A 20,360-nucleotide genomic window follows, 5' to 3' on the forward strand; every position below is an offset into this window, starting at 1 on the left:
AAAGCTCTCAGGTCTTAAGTGCCATGCTATCTAATGAATAAAATTGTATAGCCAGCTCCTTTAATTAGCTCCTTATGTGGGTAGACTTAACCTTATGCAACTCATAAGGCTAGGTATTAAGTTGGATCATATGAAATCACTGAATTTGGGGTTTTGTTTTGTTTTTGGTAAAATATGACTAAATAGAGACAATTTCACCTGATTTAACCTAATGGTTTTTGGTTGCAAATCCAATACACTTTTCTCCTTGGAGACATAGAGTTAAATCAGAGAGCTAAGACTTAAAAAAGCAGAGTTCTGTGCTTGCGGTAGCTGTTCGGCAAGTATTTGCAGAATGAATGCATGCATGTATCCAAGAATGACAGAACAAGATGCAAGAACGTAAACAAGAGCACAACGGCATGATACAGACTTGTGGTAATGGAACTGGCAGAATGTATTCATCATACAAAGAACTTTCGCAATTACTTTAAATCTTTTTAACCAACACTCTCTTTTTAATTCAATTTTGTTTTGTTAGCAAGGGATTGGCATTGGCTGTGGGAGAAAGCAGTCCTGGCATATTTCACTGCTGACTCTCCTCATTAGGGAATAAAAAATGGAAACATCATGGGAGTTTAAGGAGGAAAAGAAGCATTGTGGATCTAAGAGAGAGGAGACTTCAGAGGTTGGCAGGATTTTCATGAAGCACGTTGCTTTTCATTTGGCAGGTCCTGATCTCTGGAAGGTCCTGATGTTTTTCTTTCCATACAATCCCAGGGAAACAAACAGCAGCTCTCTTTTTTTTTTTTTTTTTTTTTAGCTGGCAATCCTAGGAAAAAAACAAAAGATTATCAAATCTTAATGATTAATAGAACTACTTCAACTTTGGGTCAATCCACCCACCCATTTATTCATCCTTTTATCTTGTTGTACCATAATGTGTGAGATACTGTCTAGGTGCTGGGAGAAGAGTGAGATTTAAGATATAAGACACATTTCCAAACTAGAGGTGATGTTCATCTTGTGTCGGGAGAGTAAGTGTGATTAGTGCTGGAAGAGCAGGGGGGAAAGTGCTCAGGGAGCGTAGACAGAGAACTGATGCCTGAAGATGCTGGAGGAGATTTCATTGGAGGTGTTAATTGGCCTGGGTCCAGAATAGAGGTTTTTAACCCTGGCTATAGATTAGAATAACCAGAGGATTAAAAGAAGAAAAAAGAAAGAAAAGAGAAAGAAAGAAGAGAAGAAAAGAAGAAGAAAGAAAGAAGAAAGAAGAAAGAGGAAGAAGAAAGGAAAGAAAGAGAAAGAAAGAAAGAAGAAAGAAAGAAAGAGAAAGAAGAAAGAAGAAAAGAAAGAGAAGAAAGAGAGAAAAGAAGAAAAAGAGAACCATGGCCAGGCAATATCCACCACAAAGGTTCTGGTTTAATTAACTTGGGATGGATATCTGTTTTGTTGTGTTTCTCTTTTTGCCCTTTTTAAAAAAATTAACCAGGTAAATACAATGAGTAACTTGATTGAGAACCACTAGTCTGGAAGAAGTAGAAACACATAAGGAGAGGGAGGTTGGATTGGTTGATGGAGGAGAAAGTTGCAGAGCCTTTCACCCTAGGTAAATAGTATGCAAAAAGAAAAATGACGTCTTAAGGTTTTCAACTTCATGAAGGGGGTCGGCCCAGTTTGTGTGGAAAGCTGGAACTGAACATTCTGCAGAAAACTGGATACCTGGAAGAGCTCCCTCAATGGAAAGACTCAGCAAGAAAGGTTTCACTGTGGTCTAGTGTCTCAGCAAGGAACTCGTGGACCATCATTGATCAGGCATGAAAAGTCAACCAGAAGATACCAGTGTTTACAAAAATGTGATACACATATAGGAGGAGGGACCTTGATTTTCATTATCCATAAATCCAAAATGTAGAACTCAAAACAAGACATTTACATGAAAAACTGGTGCAAAGGGATGAAAACGATGGGGCTTCCCCAGAAGCAAACAACCTTAGGATTACCTTCACTACCCAGAGTAGACAAAGTTCCCACAGGAAACAAATTCCACTGAAGACGAGGCCTGTGATGAAAAATTCTTAAGTACTCAAGGAAGAAAAAAATGCTATGAGAATGAGTACATGCAGAAACTATATATTCTGGATCAATCTGAGAGAGAATTCTATATAAACATATTTAACATGTTCAAAGAAATAAAAATAGGAAAAATCCAGTAGGCCAGGAAAGAAAAAAAAATAGACTTAAAACAAAACAAAACATACAGAAATTAAATTTATTTATAATTTAATTAAAATTATTTTATAATGAAAATAATTTTTTAAAATCCTCTATAGATTGGTTAAACTGTATAGCCTATACATAGCTGAAAAAAAGAACTGAAAAATTAGAAGGCAGAGCTGAAGAAATCACAGAAAGTTGCAGAATAGTCCACATAGAGAGAACTAGGTAGAAAACAGTGGTCTTGAGTATGGATTTTTGGAGACTACTAATGCTTTTTGGAATACAGAACATTGGGTTGACATTTTAGATAGATGAGAGACAGAGATAGTATATAGGAAAAATCAATTATCCTAAAATTTCAGAGAAATCTAAACATGTATATTGTCACCATGTTGTTGAGTTTCTGTGTTTGCTAAGAAGGGCAAAAGACATTCCTGTAATATTAAAAATTTTGTAAAAAAATTTTTGTAGCAGTAGTTGAAAGTATGTTTGAATGATAAACTTGAGACTGTGAATCTTTGTTTGAGGAAACTACATAATTGTTTCAGACATTTTGTTGTAGGAGACTGCTTATTCAATCAAAAATGTAAGCTATGATTTCCATAGGAAGTTAATCTAATTAGCTAATCTTGTGATAATTAACAGTTGAGCTAAATCTTACTTATCTATTAGGATTCTAATTAATTCTACCAGAATGAAAGACCAAGGAGATCCTCTTAGTATTAGAAACAGAGCTAAAGTCATTCTTCCTTGAAAAAAGTAAAATAATATGATTTCAGATGATTAGCTGTAAAAAGTGCAGAAACTCAGTTTTCTTAAACACTAGCAAAGTTAAAATTGCAAAATTAAAATTCAGTAAATACCATTTATGTAAATTTTAAAAATCCAAAACAACATTGAGTATTTTCTTATTGGTACAGATGTATTTAGTACAAGTAAAAAATATGGACTGGAAGGATACACTCTAACTTAATGAAAGTGACTGTAAGAGAAGGAGGGTGAAGGAAAGAAAGAAATAGGTGAGAGAGATTAAGAGGTACAAAATATGAGTCAAGAGTATGGAATGTACAGTGTAAGGAATGTAGTCAATAACTACATAATATCTTATATGGTAACAGATGGTAACTAGACTTACCATGGTGATCATTTTGAAACGTATAGAAATATCGAATCACTATGCTGTGTAACAGGAACTAACATAGTGTTTTAGGTCGATTATACTTTAAAACCAACCAAATAAACAAACTCATAGAAGAAGAGATCAGATTTGTGGTGACCAGAGGCGGCGTTGGCAGGAGGGGGAAGCGGATGAAGGCAGTCAAAAAGGTAAAACTTCCAATTATAAGATAAATAACTACTAGGAATGTAATGTACAACATGGTAAATATAATTAACACTGCTGTATGTTATATATGAAAGTCGTTAAGAGAATAAATCCTGAGTTCTTATCACAAGGAAAACATATATATTTTTTTCTATTTCTTTAATTTTGTTATTTATAGATGAGATGAGGGATGTTCACTAAACATTGTGATAATCATTTCATGATCCATGTAAGTCAAATCATTATGCTGTACACCTTAAATTTATACAATGCTCTATGTCAATTATATCTCAATAAAACTGGAAAAAAAAAAAAAAAAGAAAGTGACTGTATCTGAGTAGTGTGGGAGAGAAGAATGGACCTGGGCTTTTTGTGGGGGAGGTGATGTGGTACAAAGTACTCTATTGTATCTGTGATTGTTCTTCTTATAAAAGGGTTCTGAAGTATTTACCTATATGTATGCACACACATATATGCACATGATGAGTATATGTCCACCTGGATGTTTGTTATATTTCTGTAAGCTTTTCTCTTTATATGAACATTTTTTATAATTAAAAAGTAATACAATCATTACAATTTATTATTTGTTTATAGTTCTGTTTAGATGTAGAGGTAGATTTTTAATTTGTGTGCTAAATGACACATAAAGGCTGATTTGTCTATTTCCACTATTCATTCAATCTTTATCTTCTGTCTATATGGATAATCTAGAAGTCTAGCACAAATTAATTCAAGAGCTAGTTTTCAAATTAAATAACCCCCAAATGTATGTTTTTGTCCTTAATAATATCAAAGGAGTTGTTCTCACCTTCATAGATTTTCTATTTTCTGATTTCACAGGCAACTCCCTCGAACTTGTTTGGGCAGGAACACAAACATTGTCCGTCCAGCAGAATCACATTCCCTCCATTTTCGCACGGTTGGCATTTTCTTACACTGAATTCATTGATGTAGTCTGCAATGGCTCTTTCCAAATTTTGTTTCTTTAGGTGTGCATCTTTTATTTTCACTGGAATCAGATCATATATCGGAGAGAGCTGCAAGAGAGCAAAACATTTAATTTTAGGTCTTTTTCTATAGACAGAGCTTGTGCAGTATTTTTCACTAAATTATTTATTCATTGCTTCATTAATTCAACAAAGGCTTATTGAATGATTATTATTGCCAGATATGATGTTAGCTTTTAAGACTACCAGTGATCAAAACTAGTCATGATCTCTGTAATCATGGAGATCCCATTATGGAGGTAAGGGGACTGATATTAAAATAATCATACAGACAAATTTAAAATGGAAACTGTGACTAGGTGCTATAAAGGACAGGTATATGTATTTTAACAATGAACAGTCAGGGATTTAAAGTTTTAGCAGGCTAATTTACTGACATATTGTGAATCCTTTTTGCTGCCTTTTTTCTGCCTCCCCTTTTCCAGAAGGTAGGAAAGTGCTTGTGATCTCTTGTCTAAGAGGTGGTTTGTGTGTGATGCCAAGTCCAGAATGCCCCTAAAGGCAAACTCTTTATTGATATTTTTTTCTCTAAAAGCCTGAACTCATTGATAAATTTTTGTTGGGAGAAGGAGTGTGGGAAGAATGCCACCAAGGTGGGGGCATTCCTCCAGTCCAGGAAGAGGGTAGAGTTAGCATGTACCTCAAGTAGCAGGAAACCATAGCTAGATCTCTAGCAGCTATTTTGGGAAGTAGCAAAATCTTTGGAGTGCCCCTAGGGAAGGTGGCTATCAAGGAAGAGGCTACAGCTTCGTCAATGACTCCCATGCCCAATGTTGGCATGGAAAGTTTGCAACCACCTGACTTCAAGTGAACTTGTAAACTTGAACAATGAGGTTATCAGGATGACCACCGTGGACTAAATACTTATATATATCGTATCTTCATTTCCCAGACAGAAGCATCAGGACAAGCAAGAGCTACCCTGAACCCCAACCAACAAATGAATGAAGGATGAATTTTCCAGCAGCATGGAAGGATGGGATGTCAATGTCAAATTTAATTATACTAAAATAAATGAAGTAAAATGATTTATTTTGTACACTTAAATTCCTGGAGTAAGATACATAGTTGCTACCATTGAATCAGGGAAGTTTGGAAAGGCTTTCCTGAGAAAATGACTATGAAGTTGAGATTTGAGGGTGTTAAGATGGAAAGAAGATTACTCTAGTAATATAGGGCAGAATTCAAAAAGTTCTTAGTTATGTTACATATATAACACATATAGAGTATACAGGGCTATGTTTTATGTACATATGTAAAACACGTATAGAAAACTTGTATCATATGCCTATTTAATGTAAGCAAATTCAATTGTGTGACTATAAAGGTGTTTGAGTAGATAAACTGTAAGAAATTGAGACACTTTGGTGGCACAGTACTTTGAAATAAGAGACCACAAAATTTATAAGCAATTGGAATCAAAAGACAAGATTAAAAAATATACCACAGGACTTCCCTGGTGGCACAGTGGTTAAGAATCCACCTGCCAATGCAGGGGACACGGGTTCGAGCCCTGGTCCAGGAAGATCCCATATGCTGCTGAGCAACTAAGCCCGTGTGCCACAACTACTGAGCCTGCACTCTGGAGCCTGCGAGGCACAACTACTGAGCCCGCATGCCACAACTACTGAAGCCCGCGCACCTAGAGCCCGTGCTCCACAACAAGAGAAGCCACCTCAATAAGTCCACACACCACAACGAAGAGTAGCCCCCGCTTGCCACAACTAGAGAAAGCCGGCGCACAGCAACGAAGACCCAATGTAGCCATAAATAAATAAATAAATTTATTAAAAAAATAGTTATATATATATACACACACACACACACACACACACACACACACCACAAATTCCTGCCGAAGAGTAATGATGGATTAAATAAAGTCAACTAATCCTTTTTCTGAGGACAGTGAGAAAAGCTGAACAAGATAAAAGTAAAATTAAAAAATTTGCTTGAAAGCCCTGGAGAACTAACAAGGTAACAAAACATTACTAGGCTAAGATCTGGGAGGAGGTGGAAGTTCAGTGAGGTGAGCCCAGTACTTCCGGGTCACCAGTCCCCTTGACACATTTCCTAAATCAGGAAGAGGCAGTCGAGGAGCTAAGAGGTAGAGCAGCACGTTACTGGGCTGGGGAAAAAAGTTTGGAATTCAGGACAGCAAAGGTAAACAAGTTGTGCTTTGGGTTGGGCCCCAAAGGACTGCAGCCCTAGAAGTAAAAGGGAATTGGAATTGAGGTAGCCCTGGCAAAGACTGCAGCTGGTTTTAAAATAATCCTGAGTCATTAGTACCCCAGAGGCTTTTCAGATACAAATATATATTTCTTTTGAAGACAATAAAAGCATCTCAGGCCTCAAGCTACTCTGATAGCAATTTTTAAAGTATAATATCCAGCCCACAATAAAAGTAACTAGGTACACAAGGAAATGAGCCAACGTGAATGAGAATCAGTAGAAATAATAGAAACGAGAAACAGAGCTTGGGAATGCCAAGATTTGAGTTATCAGACGTAGACTTTAAAACAACTATGTTTACATAAGCGTAAGAGACAAGATTAAACATTTTAGCAGAGAACTGCAAATTATTTTTAAAAATAGAAGATTTGAAAAAAATAAAGAGAATTAGAACTTGCTATATAATATACAAATTAATGGACTGGTTAAATAGCAGATGTGACACAACTGAAGTAAAGGTAATGAATTGAAATATAGGTTAGAAGAAGATATTGACAATGAAGCATGAAGAGATACAAAGTCAGGAAATACAGAAAGACAATAGGAAACATAAAAGATAGAGTGGGAAGGTAAAAGATCTATGTAATTTGAGTCCCCGAAGGAGACGTATAAGAAGCAGTATTTGAAGAACTAATGGTGGAGAATATTACAAACCTGGTGCAAGGCATCAAGATACTCCATTAATGAAAAGCAAGGTTAAAAACTGTTCTTTTCACACCTAGGCACATTAGAGTAAAATTGCTAAAAAACAAAGATAATGGAGAAGATCTTCAAAACAGTCTACTTTGAAAGTAGACCAATGCTTGATTCTAATAGATAGAATAAATAACACAATATAAATTGTTCTAGGACAATGAGATATTCCTAGTGAAATTTTTTAAAAAGTGACCTTCAAACTTATAGCACACATAAAAAACAACTCTAGGTTGATTGTAGATTGAAATGTAAAAGCAATACAATAAAGGTTCTGGAAGATAATATATAGGAGAGTATCTTCAAGACCTTGAGGTTGGGAAAGACTTCAAATAGGACACAAAAGCACTAACTATAGTGAAAAGAAATATACATTTGACTACATTAAAGAAATCAACATCATAATTCCTGATACGAGGCACTAAGAAGGACACAACATCACTTCTTTGGTATTCTTGCCAAAAATGCAGAACCTCAATCTACTCTAGGCCTAAACTGAGAGACAGTTGACACAATAACTGATCAATGTTCATCAAAAGTGCCAAGGTCATGAATGACAAGGAAAGTCTAAGGAACTGTCACAGACTGGGGACTAAGGAGACATGACAATTAAATGCAGCACGGGATCCTGCTTGGATCCTGGAACAGAAAAAAGGACATCAGGGGAAAAACCAGTGAAATTTAAATAAGCTCTGTGATTTAGTCAATGTTAATTTTTCTGATTTTGATAACTGTACTATGGTTCGGTAAGCTGTTAACATGTTGGGGCTGCTGGGTGTAGGGTATGTGTGAAGTCTGTGCTGTTTTCGAAATTTTACTGTCTGTACTATTTGCGCAATTAAAAGTCTAAAATTATTTCAAACTAAAAAGTAAAAAAGAGGATATCTGTTATCAAGAATACTATTGAAGGGTGAAAGTTCTCCAATGAAAGAAGACATTTGTAACAATTTTATGTGAGAATAGGCTCATATCCAGAATATATCAAGAATTTCTACGAAGTCACCACAACAATCCCCTAGCATAGTCTTTTATGAATTAGCACGTAGGATTCAGATTTCAACTATGACGTGTTTATTTGGAAGAAAGAAACCTCTTACCAATGTTGCCTCATTGGCACAAACAACATAAGCCTGTGGTGGAGTTATCTTGATTTTCAAGAAAAGAAGTTCATTTTGTCTGACCTTTCAAAGGAAAGTCAAGGCCAGATAACTGAAGATACAAGAATAGCGGGTCTTGGAGAAAATACAGTTTGGATGAAATGCATAAACAGTGTTTAAACAGATAAAGAGGAAGGATGTGCAATGGCAAATAGTTTCAGAGGAGCCTCAAACCCAGGAGTCGAGAATCCCAGAAGAAGACAAAGAACGATTAAAATATACTTCTTGAAGTTTGCTTGAAGAATAGCGTGTTTTTCTAATGAACTTTGGCCTGCGGTTAACTAAGAAAACAGTTTTCATTTTTCTCCTATACTAGCTAAATCCCTTCTCTTTTCTACCATTTTCCATGGATGTAATCTATCACGCAACATGCTAAAATACAAATAAATTGACAATACTGTTTGATATTAAGTACATTTAGGTTTCTTTCAGGCTTCCAAACTGATGAAACTCTATGTACCAAATGTAGTTTGTTGAAAGAATGAGTGGTTTTTATTTTTTAATTGCTATACAAGAGAGTTAGGAATGATTTTTACTATATAATTATAACTGTAATGACTATAACGTAGAACACTGGTACCACAGCTCTTTAAAATTCTGATGTTCTTTAACATCTGGTGCATCACTCTAAGAGTTGTATAATATAACAAAAATGGTAGATAAATTAATTCATTATTATTCAAAGTTGCTCCAGAAAGAGCTTAATCTAACTTGACATGTGTGTGGATAAGAGTGGTTGAGGGAAATGAGGAAAGGAGAATTGAGAAAGAACGGCAAGGCACGATCAAGGCAAAAAGAAACACAAATACCACCCAAATTCATGCAGGAGGACCCATCCATTTGCACAAGGTGAGTCATAAATTTGGTTATATTTCCAGCACATTGAAAAAGACAACTGAATTTTAATGATTATTTGCATGTAAGAAAAGCTCACCTGATTCCCAAGAGAAACAAAATGATCCTTGAAACTGAGAATTAAGAGCTGTATCTCCCATGAGTTCTCATAAAGGGGACATTGTATTTTGTAACATCCTTTCGTAAATAAAGCAAGAATAAACTTTGTTCTTAGCATGCAAAAACAAAACTTTTCAGGAAGCCAATATGCTGTATGCTAGCTCTGCGGATTTTTACTGCTACTGCTCTGGAGGAAATCCTAAACTTTTTATCTCTCAGGCAATTGTTACTAAATGTAATTTCTCTCACCTGACATCTTTATAACTAGTTTGTAGCAGTAAGCTCAAGAAACCGAAGTTCAGCTATTCTATTGAGGTAAAATGTAGAGCCATTTGTGTTAATATTCAGGTAAGCTGGAATGGAATTAATACACTTTCATGAAAGTTGAAGACTATGACAAAGTCAATATTGAAAGAGAGACCCAGCCTATCTCCTCTGCAGGGAGAAGGGCTGAAGGAAAATTCTTGGACTGGGCCAAGACATTCCTCAAGAAGTGATCTGGGGTCTGTTGATGCACAAACAAAAGGATAATCAAAGCCACAAGATTCTACTTAATATAGCATGGTCATAGTTACTTTAGTGTGGAAAATAAATATAAATAAAACCAAGTGCTTTACTTAGAAAATCTCAGTAATATATTTAAACAGCCTTTAATTTAGAGTGATATAACTTCTTCCTGTTTCCTCCAAGAGAAACTCTTTGCAACATAAATACCTAAGTAATTGACAAATTGCTACAGAGAATTAAATATAAACCAGTTTAGTGTGAGTGGGGAGAGGTTTTATCAATTCTTTACATAATTAAATAGGAGGGCCAATTATTTTAATATTAAGGTCATCCCCAGTGTTTGGACATGTCATATGCAGACAATGGAATGCTTCAAATTACCAAAGAATGAATTAGTGATTATAGATTGTTTAATTACCTCATGGAAATGCCAGTTAACCAAAGGACCACTTGCATTTATGAGAGCAAAATAACTTGGAGTCTATTTCAAGGTCAAATTAAGCTACATCTCAGATCTCTAGAGATTTAAAAGCCATACGAAGTCAATAAAAACCATAATATTTTACTATTTTTTGAACTTCTCCTCCAAGAAGATAAATTTAAAAAGTGTTTCATGGTGGACTAACTATGGTTGCCTTCTTCTTAGGCAGAACATTGATATGAAAAGTCCAGGTTTCCAATTCATGAAGAAAGAAACATACAGCTATTTTAGACAGAATGCCCACCAATCTAAAAATCTGGGGGTCAATAGTTGCCCTTAAAAATAGGATAAAACTATATTTTGCATCCAGCCAGTAGGACTGTGCCAACAGAGTTGTGAAGGTTTTTGAATAGTTCTAGTAAATCCAGTAGTAAATCTTCAGCAGATACTTTATTGACTTGAGATTTTAAAAATCAGCTCTGGAATATGATGGACTATTATTAAGACCTCCTCAGAGAACAGTCTTGGATCCATACAAGGACAGTTGAACTTTCTTTGTAGAAATGAGAAGACAAGACACTTTAGGTGTCCATCTGAATGTAAACATCCACCTAAATCAATTTTTTTCTTGTTTGTTTGTTTGTTTGTTTTGGTCATGCAGCTTGTGGGATCTTAGTTCCCTGACCAGAGATTGAACCCAGGCCCTTGACAGTGAAAGTGTGGAGTCCTAACCAACTGGACCGCCAGGGAATTCCGAATCAATTCTTTTTTTATTTAAGATCTTCTGAAACAGATTTATTTCACTGAGTTCAAGATAATGAATTTAAATATTATTTAAATATGACAAAATAAAAGGGGTCTCTTCTGATTTTAATTTTATATACGGGCATGCTAATTTGGACAACTTTTTTCCTCTCTTTGTCCTAGTTTTGGGACAAAATATGTGAAGACTCTCACAGATGTGCTTGCACATTTACAACTGGGTAGATTTCCACAACCTAAAGGGACAGTACATTACAATTTTCCAGTTTCTGAGTTTCTCTCTCACATAAATGAAGTAGTTTTGGTGGTTTCACTCACTCTTTAAAGACAGTAATGAAGAATGAAGGAACACAATTCTCTAATAACTAGTCCTATCAAAAATGTCAACATGTTGAACTTCCCTGGCAGTCCAGTGGTTAAGACTCCGCACTCCCATTGCCAGGGGCATGGGTTTGATCCCTGGTCGGGGAACTAAGATCCCACATGCTGTGTAGTGTGGCCAAAAAAAAAAAAAAAATGTCAACATGTTTATAACTCAAGTTAATCAAAAGGAAGTAGGGGGCAATCAAAGATAAATTTGACCCGAGGGAAGAAAATTGTGAAACATACAGGGAAAATTGAAAGCTATAGAAGAAAGTAGGAAAAATACTTTCTAATAATATCGGGAACAAAATAGCAATAAAGGAAAACACATAGCCTTTATAGTTAGCTTGGGGAGAGAATGATGAGGATAAATAGCATTGGCATTTATATCTTTACAATTATAATGTAGCTTTTTCCCCTTAGGAATAAGCACCAAGACTGTAAAGTCCCAAAAGGTTTATAAATGGAAGACTATTATAATCAAGATACAAAAAGGAAAGGATTTCCTGACCATGAGAATTGTTCACTCTTGGTCTTATTTTCTGAGAACTTATGAACTTCCCTTTCACAAAGGCCCTTGATAAATACAATTCTCCTGTGTTGGAAGTGGTGGTATGATGTCACCTGAAAGCAAGGGACAACTGGGGCAGCAGGAAGGGAACTAACAATTTCTGTGCAACTATTTTGTACCAATCTGTGCTATAGTCTCTATACAAGCAATCACATTAAATCCTCAAAATAAACATGGAGCCCTGGAGAATTCAGTGTTGCAGAAGTCAGAAAAGATTACACATCTAGTGAGGAGCAGAGACTCAGACTCAGCCCGGTTGGTCTGATGCCCCCTCTGTGCCTTTCTTCTATGCCATGCTTCTTTCAGGGATGAGATGGGAGTGCATTTGAATGCTCACATCTCTTTCAGATGAAGTTAACTGTTCATCTGAACCAGCAATTACATTTAGTAAGAAAATGACAAAATCTTCTATGTGAAAATAAATATTTCTTACCTTTTGATTTATGAGCACTGGAGCATCATTTAAGGAAGAGGCCCAATTTACAAAGTCAGTCACATTAATCATCCTGGCTCCTTTGAGAAGCTTCTCTTTCAGTTCAGTTGCATGTTTTCTTGTTCCTCCTCTTATGAATGAAATAACATCATCGATGAGGTCGTCACTCATGAAGTTTTCTGAGAAGAGAAAGAAGACATAAGTGAAGCATGCATAGTTCTGTGACATCTGATAGACATTTATTGAACCCCTTTCATAAGGTATAGTCTAGTACATTTATTGAATTTTACTTATAAATATTACTTATGTAATTTTTTTCACCCCAAATCTCCAAGGGTAATTTTTATTAGTAGTCAATTATAGATTTCAATCATCTTTTTAAAGAAAATATAAATGGTATGATGCTTGAGATACATTAATAATTCAAAGTTCATCACCTAAGCACATGCACACATGGGAACACGACTCTTGATTGGATACATTTTTTGTTGCAGACTTACCTTCATAATTATATTTTGTGTAAGTTTGCTTTAAACTATTTTAATATTATAAAAAACTTCAGAGTATAAAAAAGAATAAAGTAAAAAGCACAATTTCTTTCCACCCCAATTTTTCCGTTATTTCTCCCTCAGTCTCTCCCAGACTAAACCGCTTTTAAAAAGCTTTTGGTGAATCATTTAGAGTTGTGAATTTTTTGAACTAAAAAGTAATTTCAAGGTGATTTTTGTTCATCCTTCTTTATTTTTATAGATGAGAAGACTGAGCCTCAGAGAGATGGAGTGACTAGCCCAAGATCACACAGTAAGCTTAATGGCCAAATTTTGAAATTATGACATTTGATGGCAAGGTCAGTTTTCTTCTCACTTCATCAGTAGTTTCCAAGCATGGCCACATGTTAGTGGCTGGTATGCTTTTAAAATTATTAGGTTTTCCTCTCTTCTACTTCTCCACTATCAGCTGACTTTTTTTTTTACATCTTTATTGGAGTATAATTGCTTTACAATGGTGTGTTAGTTTCTGCTGTATAACAAAGTGAATCAGCTATACATATACATATATCCCCATATCTCCTCCCTCTTGCGTCTCCCCCCCCCCCCCCCCACCCCACCCCTCTAGGTGGACACAAAGCACTGAGCTGATCTCCCTGTGCTCTGCGTCAGCTGACTCTTTAAATCACTCTTTAAATGAGTCTCAAGCATTTGTATTTCTGAGAATGCTCTCAAGTATTTCTGATTAGAGTACAAATTGAGAACTCCACTACTTCATGCTTATAAATCTGCTAATGATTAGCAACAGAAGTAATATTTATACCAAAAAAATTATATTTTTAAAAATGTTATGTACTGATTTAATGTTAAGGATGGATTAGGTATTTTCTTTTTTTCACCCAGTTTTATTGAGATATAATCACGTACAATATGGTATAAGTTTAAGGTGTACAGCATAATGACTTGACATACATATATATTGCAAAATGATTATCACAATAAGTTTAGTTAACATACATTACCTCATATAGTTACAAAAATTATTTTTTCCTTGTGATGAGAACATTTAGTATCTATTCTCTTAGCAGCTTTCAAATACATCACACAGCACTGTTAACTATAGTCATCACGTTGTACATTACATCCCCAGTACTTATTTATCTTATAACTGGAAGCTTGTACCTTTTGACCAATTGGGTGAAGGTGAATTAGGGATTTTGAGTCAGGTGGAAGATTGAGTTAGGGAGATGGCTTTGGCCTTCTCCTTTCTTGATGGACACAGATAGCACTGTCACTAGGCCATTTGGAAGCTTTGTTAAAATTAGGGGAAAAAAAGAAAACTTTCCTCAAGATATTTTTCTACCATCGGGCTTCTACCATTGCCATGATAAAAATACAAATCTACAATGACCACAGTGTGAATGGCTGTATTCTCCAGAGCTGTGCAGTTCACGACCTGCACAATGATGATACCATTGAATACATGTCCCCAGGTTACTTGTGTTTATAATGGTTTGGGAGCCACTGTAAAGATAAAATAGCTTTTGGGAATTCCCTGGCAGTCCAGTGGTTAGGACTCCGTGCTTTTACCACCGAGGGCCTGGGATCAGTCCCTCGCCAGTGAACTAAGATCCCACAAGCTGGTGTGGCTTGGCAAAAAAAGAAAAAAGAAAAAAAAAAGATAAAATAGTTTTTAAGCACTTTCAGTTTGTTGTTGTTGTTATTTTTTATAAAGAGGGGAGACAATAAACAAGGCTCATAGTGACAGGGCAGTGCTCATTGACCTTTCCTCCTTCTTTTTACCCTAGTAAGTTAGGCCATACTTACCAATTTTACCATCACCTCTCTTTAAGCAATTGTCTGAATTAATATTTCCTGTGATTTCAAGTCCAGCACTCAGAGATAAATCCAGATTAAACCCGAGGCATCTCTGTATATCCCTTAGTTCAACACCTGTTTAATATATTTAGTTAGAAATTATTAGATTATGTCTATCAACATCATAAATAAATTCCAATTTTGCTATTTTGTGAGAAACATACTTACATGGATTCCTAGACATTACTGAACTCAAATGCAAGGTTATATCTGCCCTGCTTTGCCCTCATATTAGAATCTAGTGGTCTCCTTTGACTTTGCTTGTCAACTTAATGGTAAAGGTCCTATAAATTTACCCCTTGTTAAAAGGGACATGAGTCAGACAAGGGTGGCTATAGTCCATCCTTTACCTCTAATACCATAAAAGGGAGACAATGTCTAACATGTATTGAATGATTATATGCCCAGCATCATTCTAAGCATTTTGTGTAAATCAACTAATTTAATCCTCTCATTGACTTTCTGAGGTAAGTTTTATTACCTTATAATATATATTATATATATAATATATATATATTTTCACCCAGTTTTATTGAGATATAATCACGTACAATATGGTATAAGTTTAAGGTGTATATATAATATAATATATATTATATTATTATCCTCATTTTACAGATAAGCATAAGGAATCACAAAGCAGTTAAGGAACCTGCTGATGGTATTCAATTAGTAATTAGCCAAGTAGGTATTAGAAACAAGAGCTGTCTGGTTATTAAGCACTTCTCTGTATCAACTTCATAATTTGGTCATGGGAGGCATCAACATCTCCTGATCCTCTTTGGAAGACTCAGTTCATCACTGAGGTAGCTAGTTTGTTGCTTTGGGCAGATGGCTTAAATATATGACACTTTATTCTGGTCCTACGAATGCTGTTTAGTAGACATTGGTCTTGGGAGCTGACTCATTGTGGTGTGTGGTTGCTCCAGTTATAACGAAGAAAAATCCCAATATTTACTCAAGTATATAATTTATTGTCTAGTCTCCTGATTTAAAAGAGGAAATTATTTCTTCATTTTAAGAGTAACTTCCCAGGCCTGAGCTCATTGACCATATCAGTTTTTGCTCTTATTTATCATTTCAGATCACACACACATATACACACACGTATACAAACACGTGGTTGTTTGTCTTGGAAGCCAAAATGCTTTACGAAGAAGGAAAGGGAGAAGTTAAGTTAATCCCAGGATCCCATGGTGAGATTTAGAAGTAGAGATCTGAGGCATTTAGTCAATCATTCATTCAACAAGTATCTTTTGTGTATCCACAATTACTGAGAACTTAAGAAATATCCAGGGCTTCCCTGGTGGCGCAGTGGTTGAGAATCTGCCTGCCAATGCAGGGGACACGGGTTCGAGCCCTGGTCTGGGAGGATCCCGCATGCCGCGGAGCGGCTGGGCCCGTGAGCCACAGTTGCTGAGCCTGCGCGTCTGGAGCCTGTGCTCCGCAACAAGAGAGGCCGCGATGGTGAGAGGCCCGCGCACCGCGATGAAGAGTGGCCCCCACTTGCCGCAACTGGAGAAAGCCCCAGCACAGAAACGAAGGCCCAGCACAGCCATAAATAAATTAATAAATAAAATTTAAAAAATTAAAAAAAAAAAAAGAAATATCCAGTGGAATTTCCCATGGTGAAGGAGGAGGGAGGATAAAAATAGAAGATAATGCTAGAAATTCAGAATACTAGATTTCCAACCTTAACCTAAGAAGCATGAGAATTCTGATTCGAAGATGAGGATGAAAATACCTAAATGACTCCCTAAAGCTTAGATTCTCTACCTCAGCTGTGGACCTCTCCATGACCAAACAGAGTCTGGATACCCCAAAATGAGGTGGAGGACGTGGCTTGGACCTTGGGTGTGGCAAAGTAGAGAAGTGAGAAGAATGACTTCCTCTTCAAAGACCCAGAGTCCACCTAATGATCTTTGTCTACTAAGACCAGAAGGTAAGTAGATATAAGTAGGGAGCTCTGAGTTGTCCAAGATGAAAGATTTCAGCCCATAGAGTTGTTTCACTAAAGCAACTCTTGGCCTGAAGAGTTCTTTGTGTTTTGATCACCCTTGCTGAGCCTTTCTCTTCTGATTTTCAAGTTACTCAAGACACATTCTTCTTGTGCCCATCCCCCATGTGATATCTATCAATATAGCCTACTGGGCAGGGCTCCTAGATACCCCATTATGCCATCTCACTGGAATAGCCTTGTGAGGCAGTATAAACCAAGAAACCTCATACTCCACTCCCCCTGGAAATGCATCTACTGGCCCAAGACTAGACTGAAGCATCAAGAGCAACTGGTTCTGGCCATTCATATTTGTTTCATCCATAAAGGGTTTATCCACTGTGGGGACAGTGTCAGGCTTTAAGATCAGAGCTGAATCCCATTTTTTGCTTGACACAGCCGGAGGCTAAGGAGAAAGAGCCATGGAAGTGCTTTTGGCAACACTTCCTTCCCTAAGAGACACACCCCAAAACTTTGAGGGCAGAGAGAGGAGATATGCTGGCATCTTTCACCTCTTTAAAGAGTGCTGTAACTAAGCCTTAATTACTCACAAGATAAATAATTAAAACTTAACATAGAAACTTGGCATCTAGTTTATTCTTAAAAGGCTTTGAGGAAGTCTTTAGGTCAGGATGGTAATTATGTAGCACATAGGCCTATTCTGTGCATATGGCAGACACTGATGATCAATCATAGACTCTTTTCCATGATTCAAGTGTGGTCAGAAACCTATTTATGGACCCAATTCAACCACCACCCCATAGTTAGAATTGTCGTCATATGAGGTAAAACTAATTTTCCACTCTTGCTTTAGATTTACATGCTGTTAACATTGCTTCTTCCTTCCTCTCTGAGAGAAAATTTAGAACATTTCCTTTCCAATTCTGAAGAATACTTTGGAAGATAATTGGCATACATATAATTGAACCAGTCTATGGATTAAGCAAGAGGTTATGTAAATGATGTCTTTTGTACTTTTCAACTTTTAAATAATATTTCACTAAAAGCAGCACCACCAAATAATATTATATTGCAATACGATTTTGTGCATTTCTCAGTAGTGCTGCTGAGTAGTGCAGGGCCAAGTCATCTTGTTTGAGGTGGAAGTCAATTTGCTGTTTGATAGGATTTTAGAGGCCAAAGGGCAGGGAGAGAGTTATCTCAAAGAAGCAGGTTACAAAACTCTACTCTAAAGCCTTTAACCACTGGAAGAGGATAACACTAGAAATAGTGGATGGTTACAACAATGTTGGAAGTTAGAACTCTATTTCTAGGTATACCTTTCTGGTTCATGGAAGCTTTATCCAAAACATATATTAGTTCATAGAGTCCTCCTAGAGACCCAGAGCTACTGTAGTGGGTTCCATAGGTTTCCAAAAATGCAAAATATTCCCCCTTTTCATAGGTAGCTGGTAGAGCTTTTATAGAATCCAAGAAAGTTGTTGCCAGCATGACATCCCGAGTTCTCATCACAAATCTTCCCAGGTGAATGACTCCTTTTACATGCAGAAATATTTTTTCCTTTGTTGTAGAGCAGAAGAAAAGAAATATGAGTTTTATCACCATTATTTTGAATTCAAAAATCACAAAATTTAGAATTTCCATAGTCAATACGTTTTTAGCAGTGACCGCAAGATATCGCTTTAACCCACTTGGAATGGCAAACTTAAAATCCTATCAAAACTGTTGATGAAGATGTGCAGAAACTGGAACTCTCTCACATTGCAGGTGGAAGGGTAAAATGGTACAACCACTCTGGAGAACTGTTTGGCAGTTTCTTGTAAAAGTCAACACACATCTACCCCAATGGCCAGCAACTTCACTTCTACATAAGATCAGTAAAAAAGTAGTTTACAAAAAGACCTGTATGAGACTTTTATAGAGGCTTTGGTCAGAATAGCTTAAAATTGAAAATGACAAATGTCCACTGACAGGGGAATTAATAGACAAATTGTAGTCTATTCACACAAAGGAATACTAGTTAGCAATAAAAGGGAACAAACTACTGATACAGGCAACAATATAAATAAATCTCAAAAATATTATACTAATCGAAAAAGTCAGGCACCAAAGAGTATATACTGTATGATTCTATTTATATGAAGTTCTAGAACAGGTGAAACTAAGCTGTGGTCAGAGAAATCTGGTCAGTAGTTGCCTCTCAGGCAGTAGGGGATTGATGCAAAGGGCATGAAGGAATTTTCTTGAGGTGATGGAAATATTCTACATCTTGTTTAAGGAGGTGAATAAAATAGTCAAAACTCATCATGGAGCTATATGCTCAAAATATTTTCATTTTATTGTATGCAAATTATACCTCCCTAAGTTGACTTAAAAATGTTAACAATGGAAGGAAATGTAGATGTTATATATGAAGCCCAATTTTATTTTACACATGAGGAAACTCTGATACAAAGGTATCAAATTATTTTCCCCAAATCACACAGAGCCTGTGGCAGAGATTTGTCCCAAAAACCTAGGTCTCAGGTCTCTCTGTGCCTTCTACTAAGTCCTCTCAATTTTTGATAACAGGAGGGACAGATAATATTTTAAGCTGTGGCTTTCAAGCCAATCTAAACACCTCAGCAGTTAATGTTCCCAGGGATGATGGCTTAAATTTCCAAAGGAAAACTGGGGCAGTCACAAAGAACTATGTGATTTAATGCTATAGACTGTCCTGGCCAAAACTAAACTACAACTGACATCCATGATTTTGTGGAAGGTTCTTTTGAAGTTCTCCTGCTGTACTTGTGGTTAGCACGTGTTGATTGCATAGGAGTTTAATACGCTTTATTATTTTTTTAAAGGTACATCTTGGTGTATACGAACATCACACCAAACATTTTATGTTTTAGAAGCACAATTGTTCACACTGCATGACTTAACTTCAGGTGATACTGGGTGATTCAGTATCTAACAAAAATCTTAAAGAAACTTACTCCATATATATGTGTTCTCCACCTGATGACTTGCATAATAATTCTTAATGCAACCTCAAAGATGCACAAAACATATTTGGATTCCCTTTCGATTTTGCTAAAATTAGGTGTATCTTGTCAGAAAGACATTATGTTCTTTGACTCAACTTATTTTAGAGGTAGATCTTAGATTATTCCCATCCAGATATACTCTTGTTTCTTCCATCTTAAAGGAATAAAAATAATCCCTTGGCCTTACTTGTTTGGCCATTTGCCACTCATTTCTTCACCCTCATTAGAAGCAAAATTCCTTTAAAGAGTTTTCTGTACTGGCTGTTTCCAATTCCTCTCTTCCCAGTTTCTCTTAAATCTAACCCAGTCATGCTGCCGCCCTCACTACTCCAACAAAACTTCTCTTTTGTTCAAAACCTCTTCTGAAGGGCACCAGTGACCT

The 20,360-nt window shown here is 36.2% G+C and overlaps 1 protein-coding gene across 1 annotated transcript in view; it reads right to left on the bottom strand.

Moving 5' to 3' along the window:
* Window positions 1–474: 474 nt before the first annotated feature.
* The window catches only part of C9 (complement C9), a 56,096-nt gene continuing 36,210 nt past the window's right edge, over window positions 475–20,360 (bottom strand). The window contains 6 exon segments of the mRNA XM_036845902.1: window positions 475–811; window positions 4,335–4,458; window positions 4,461–4,563; window positions 12,627–12,805; window positions 14,942–15,067; window positions 18,269–18,509. Coding sequence (XP_036701797.1) covers window positions 4,361–4,458; window positions 4,461–4,563; window positions 12,627–12,805; window positions 14,942–15,067; window positions 18,269–18,509 — 747 coding nt within the window. The 3' untranslated portion in view covers window positions 475–811; window positions 4,335–4,360.

This window comes from Balaenoptera musculus, chromosome 3 (genome assembly GCF_009873245.2).
Source record: "Balaenoptera musculus isolate JJ_BM4_2016_0621 chromosome 3, mBalMus1.pri.v3, whole genome shotgun sequence".
In the NCBI taxonomy this organism is placed as follows: Eukaryota; Metazoa; Chordata; class Mammalia; order Artiodactyla; family Balaenopteridae; genus Balaenoptera; species Balaenoptera musculus.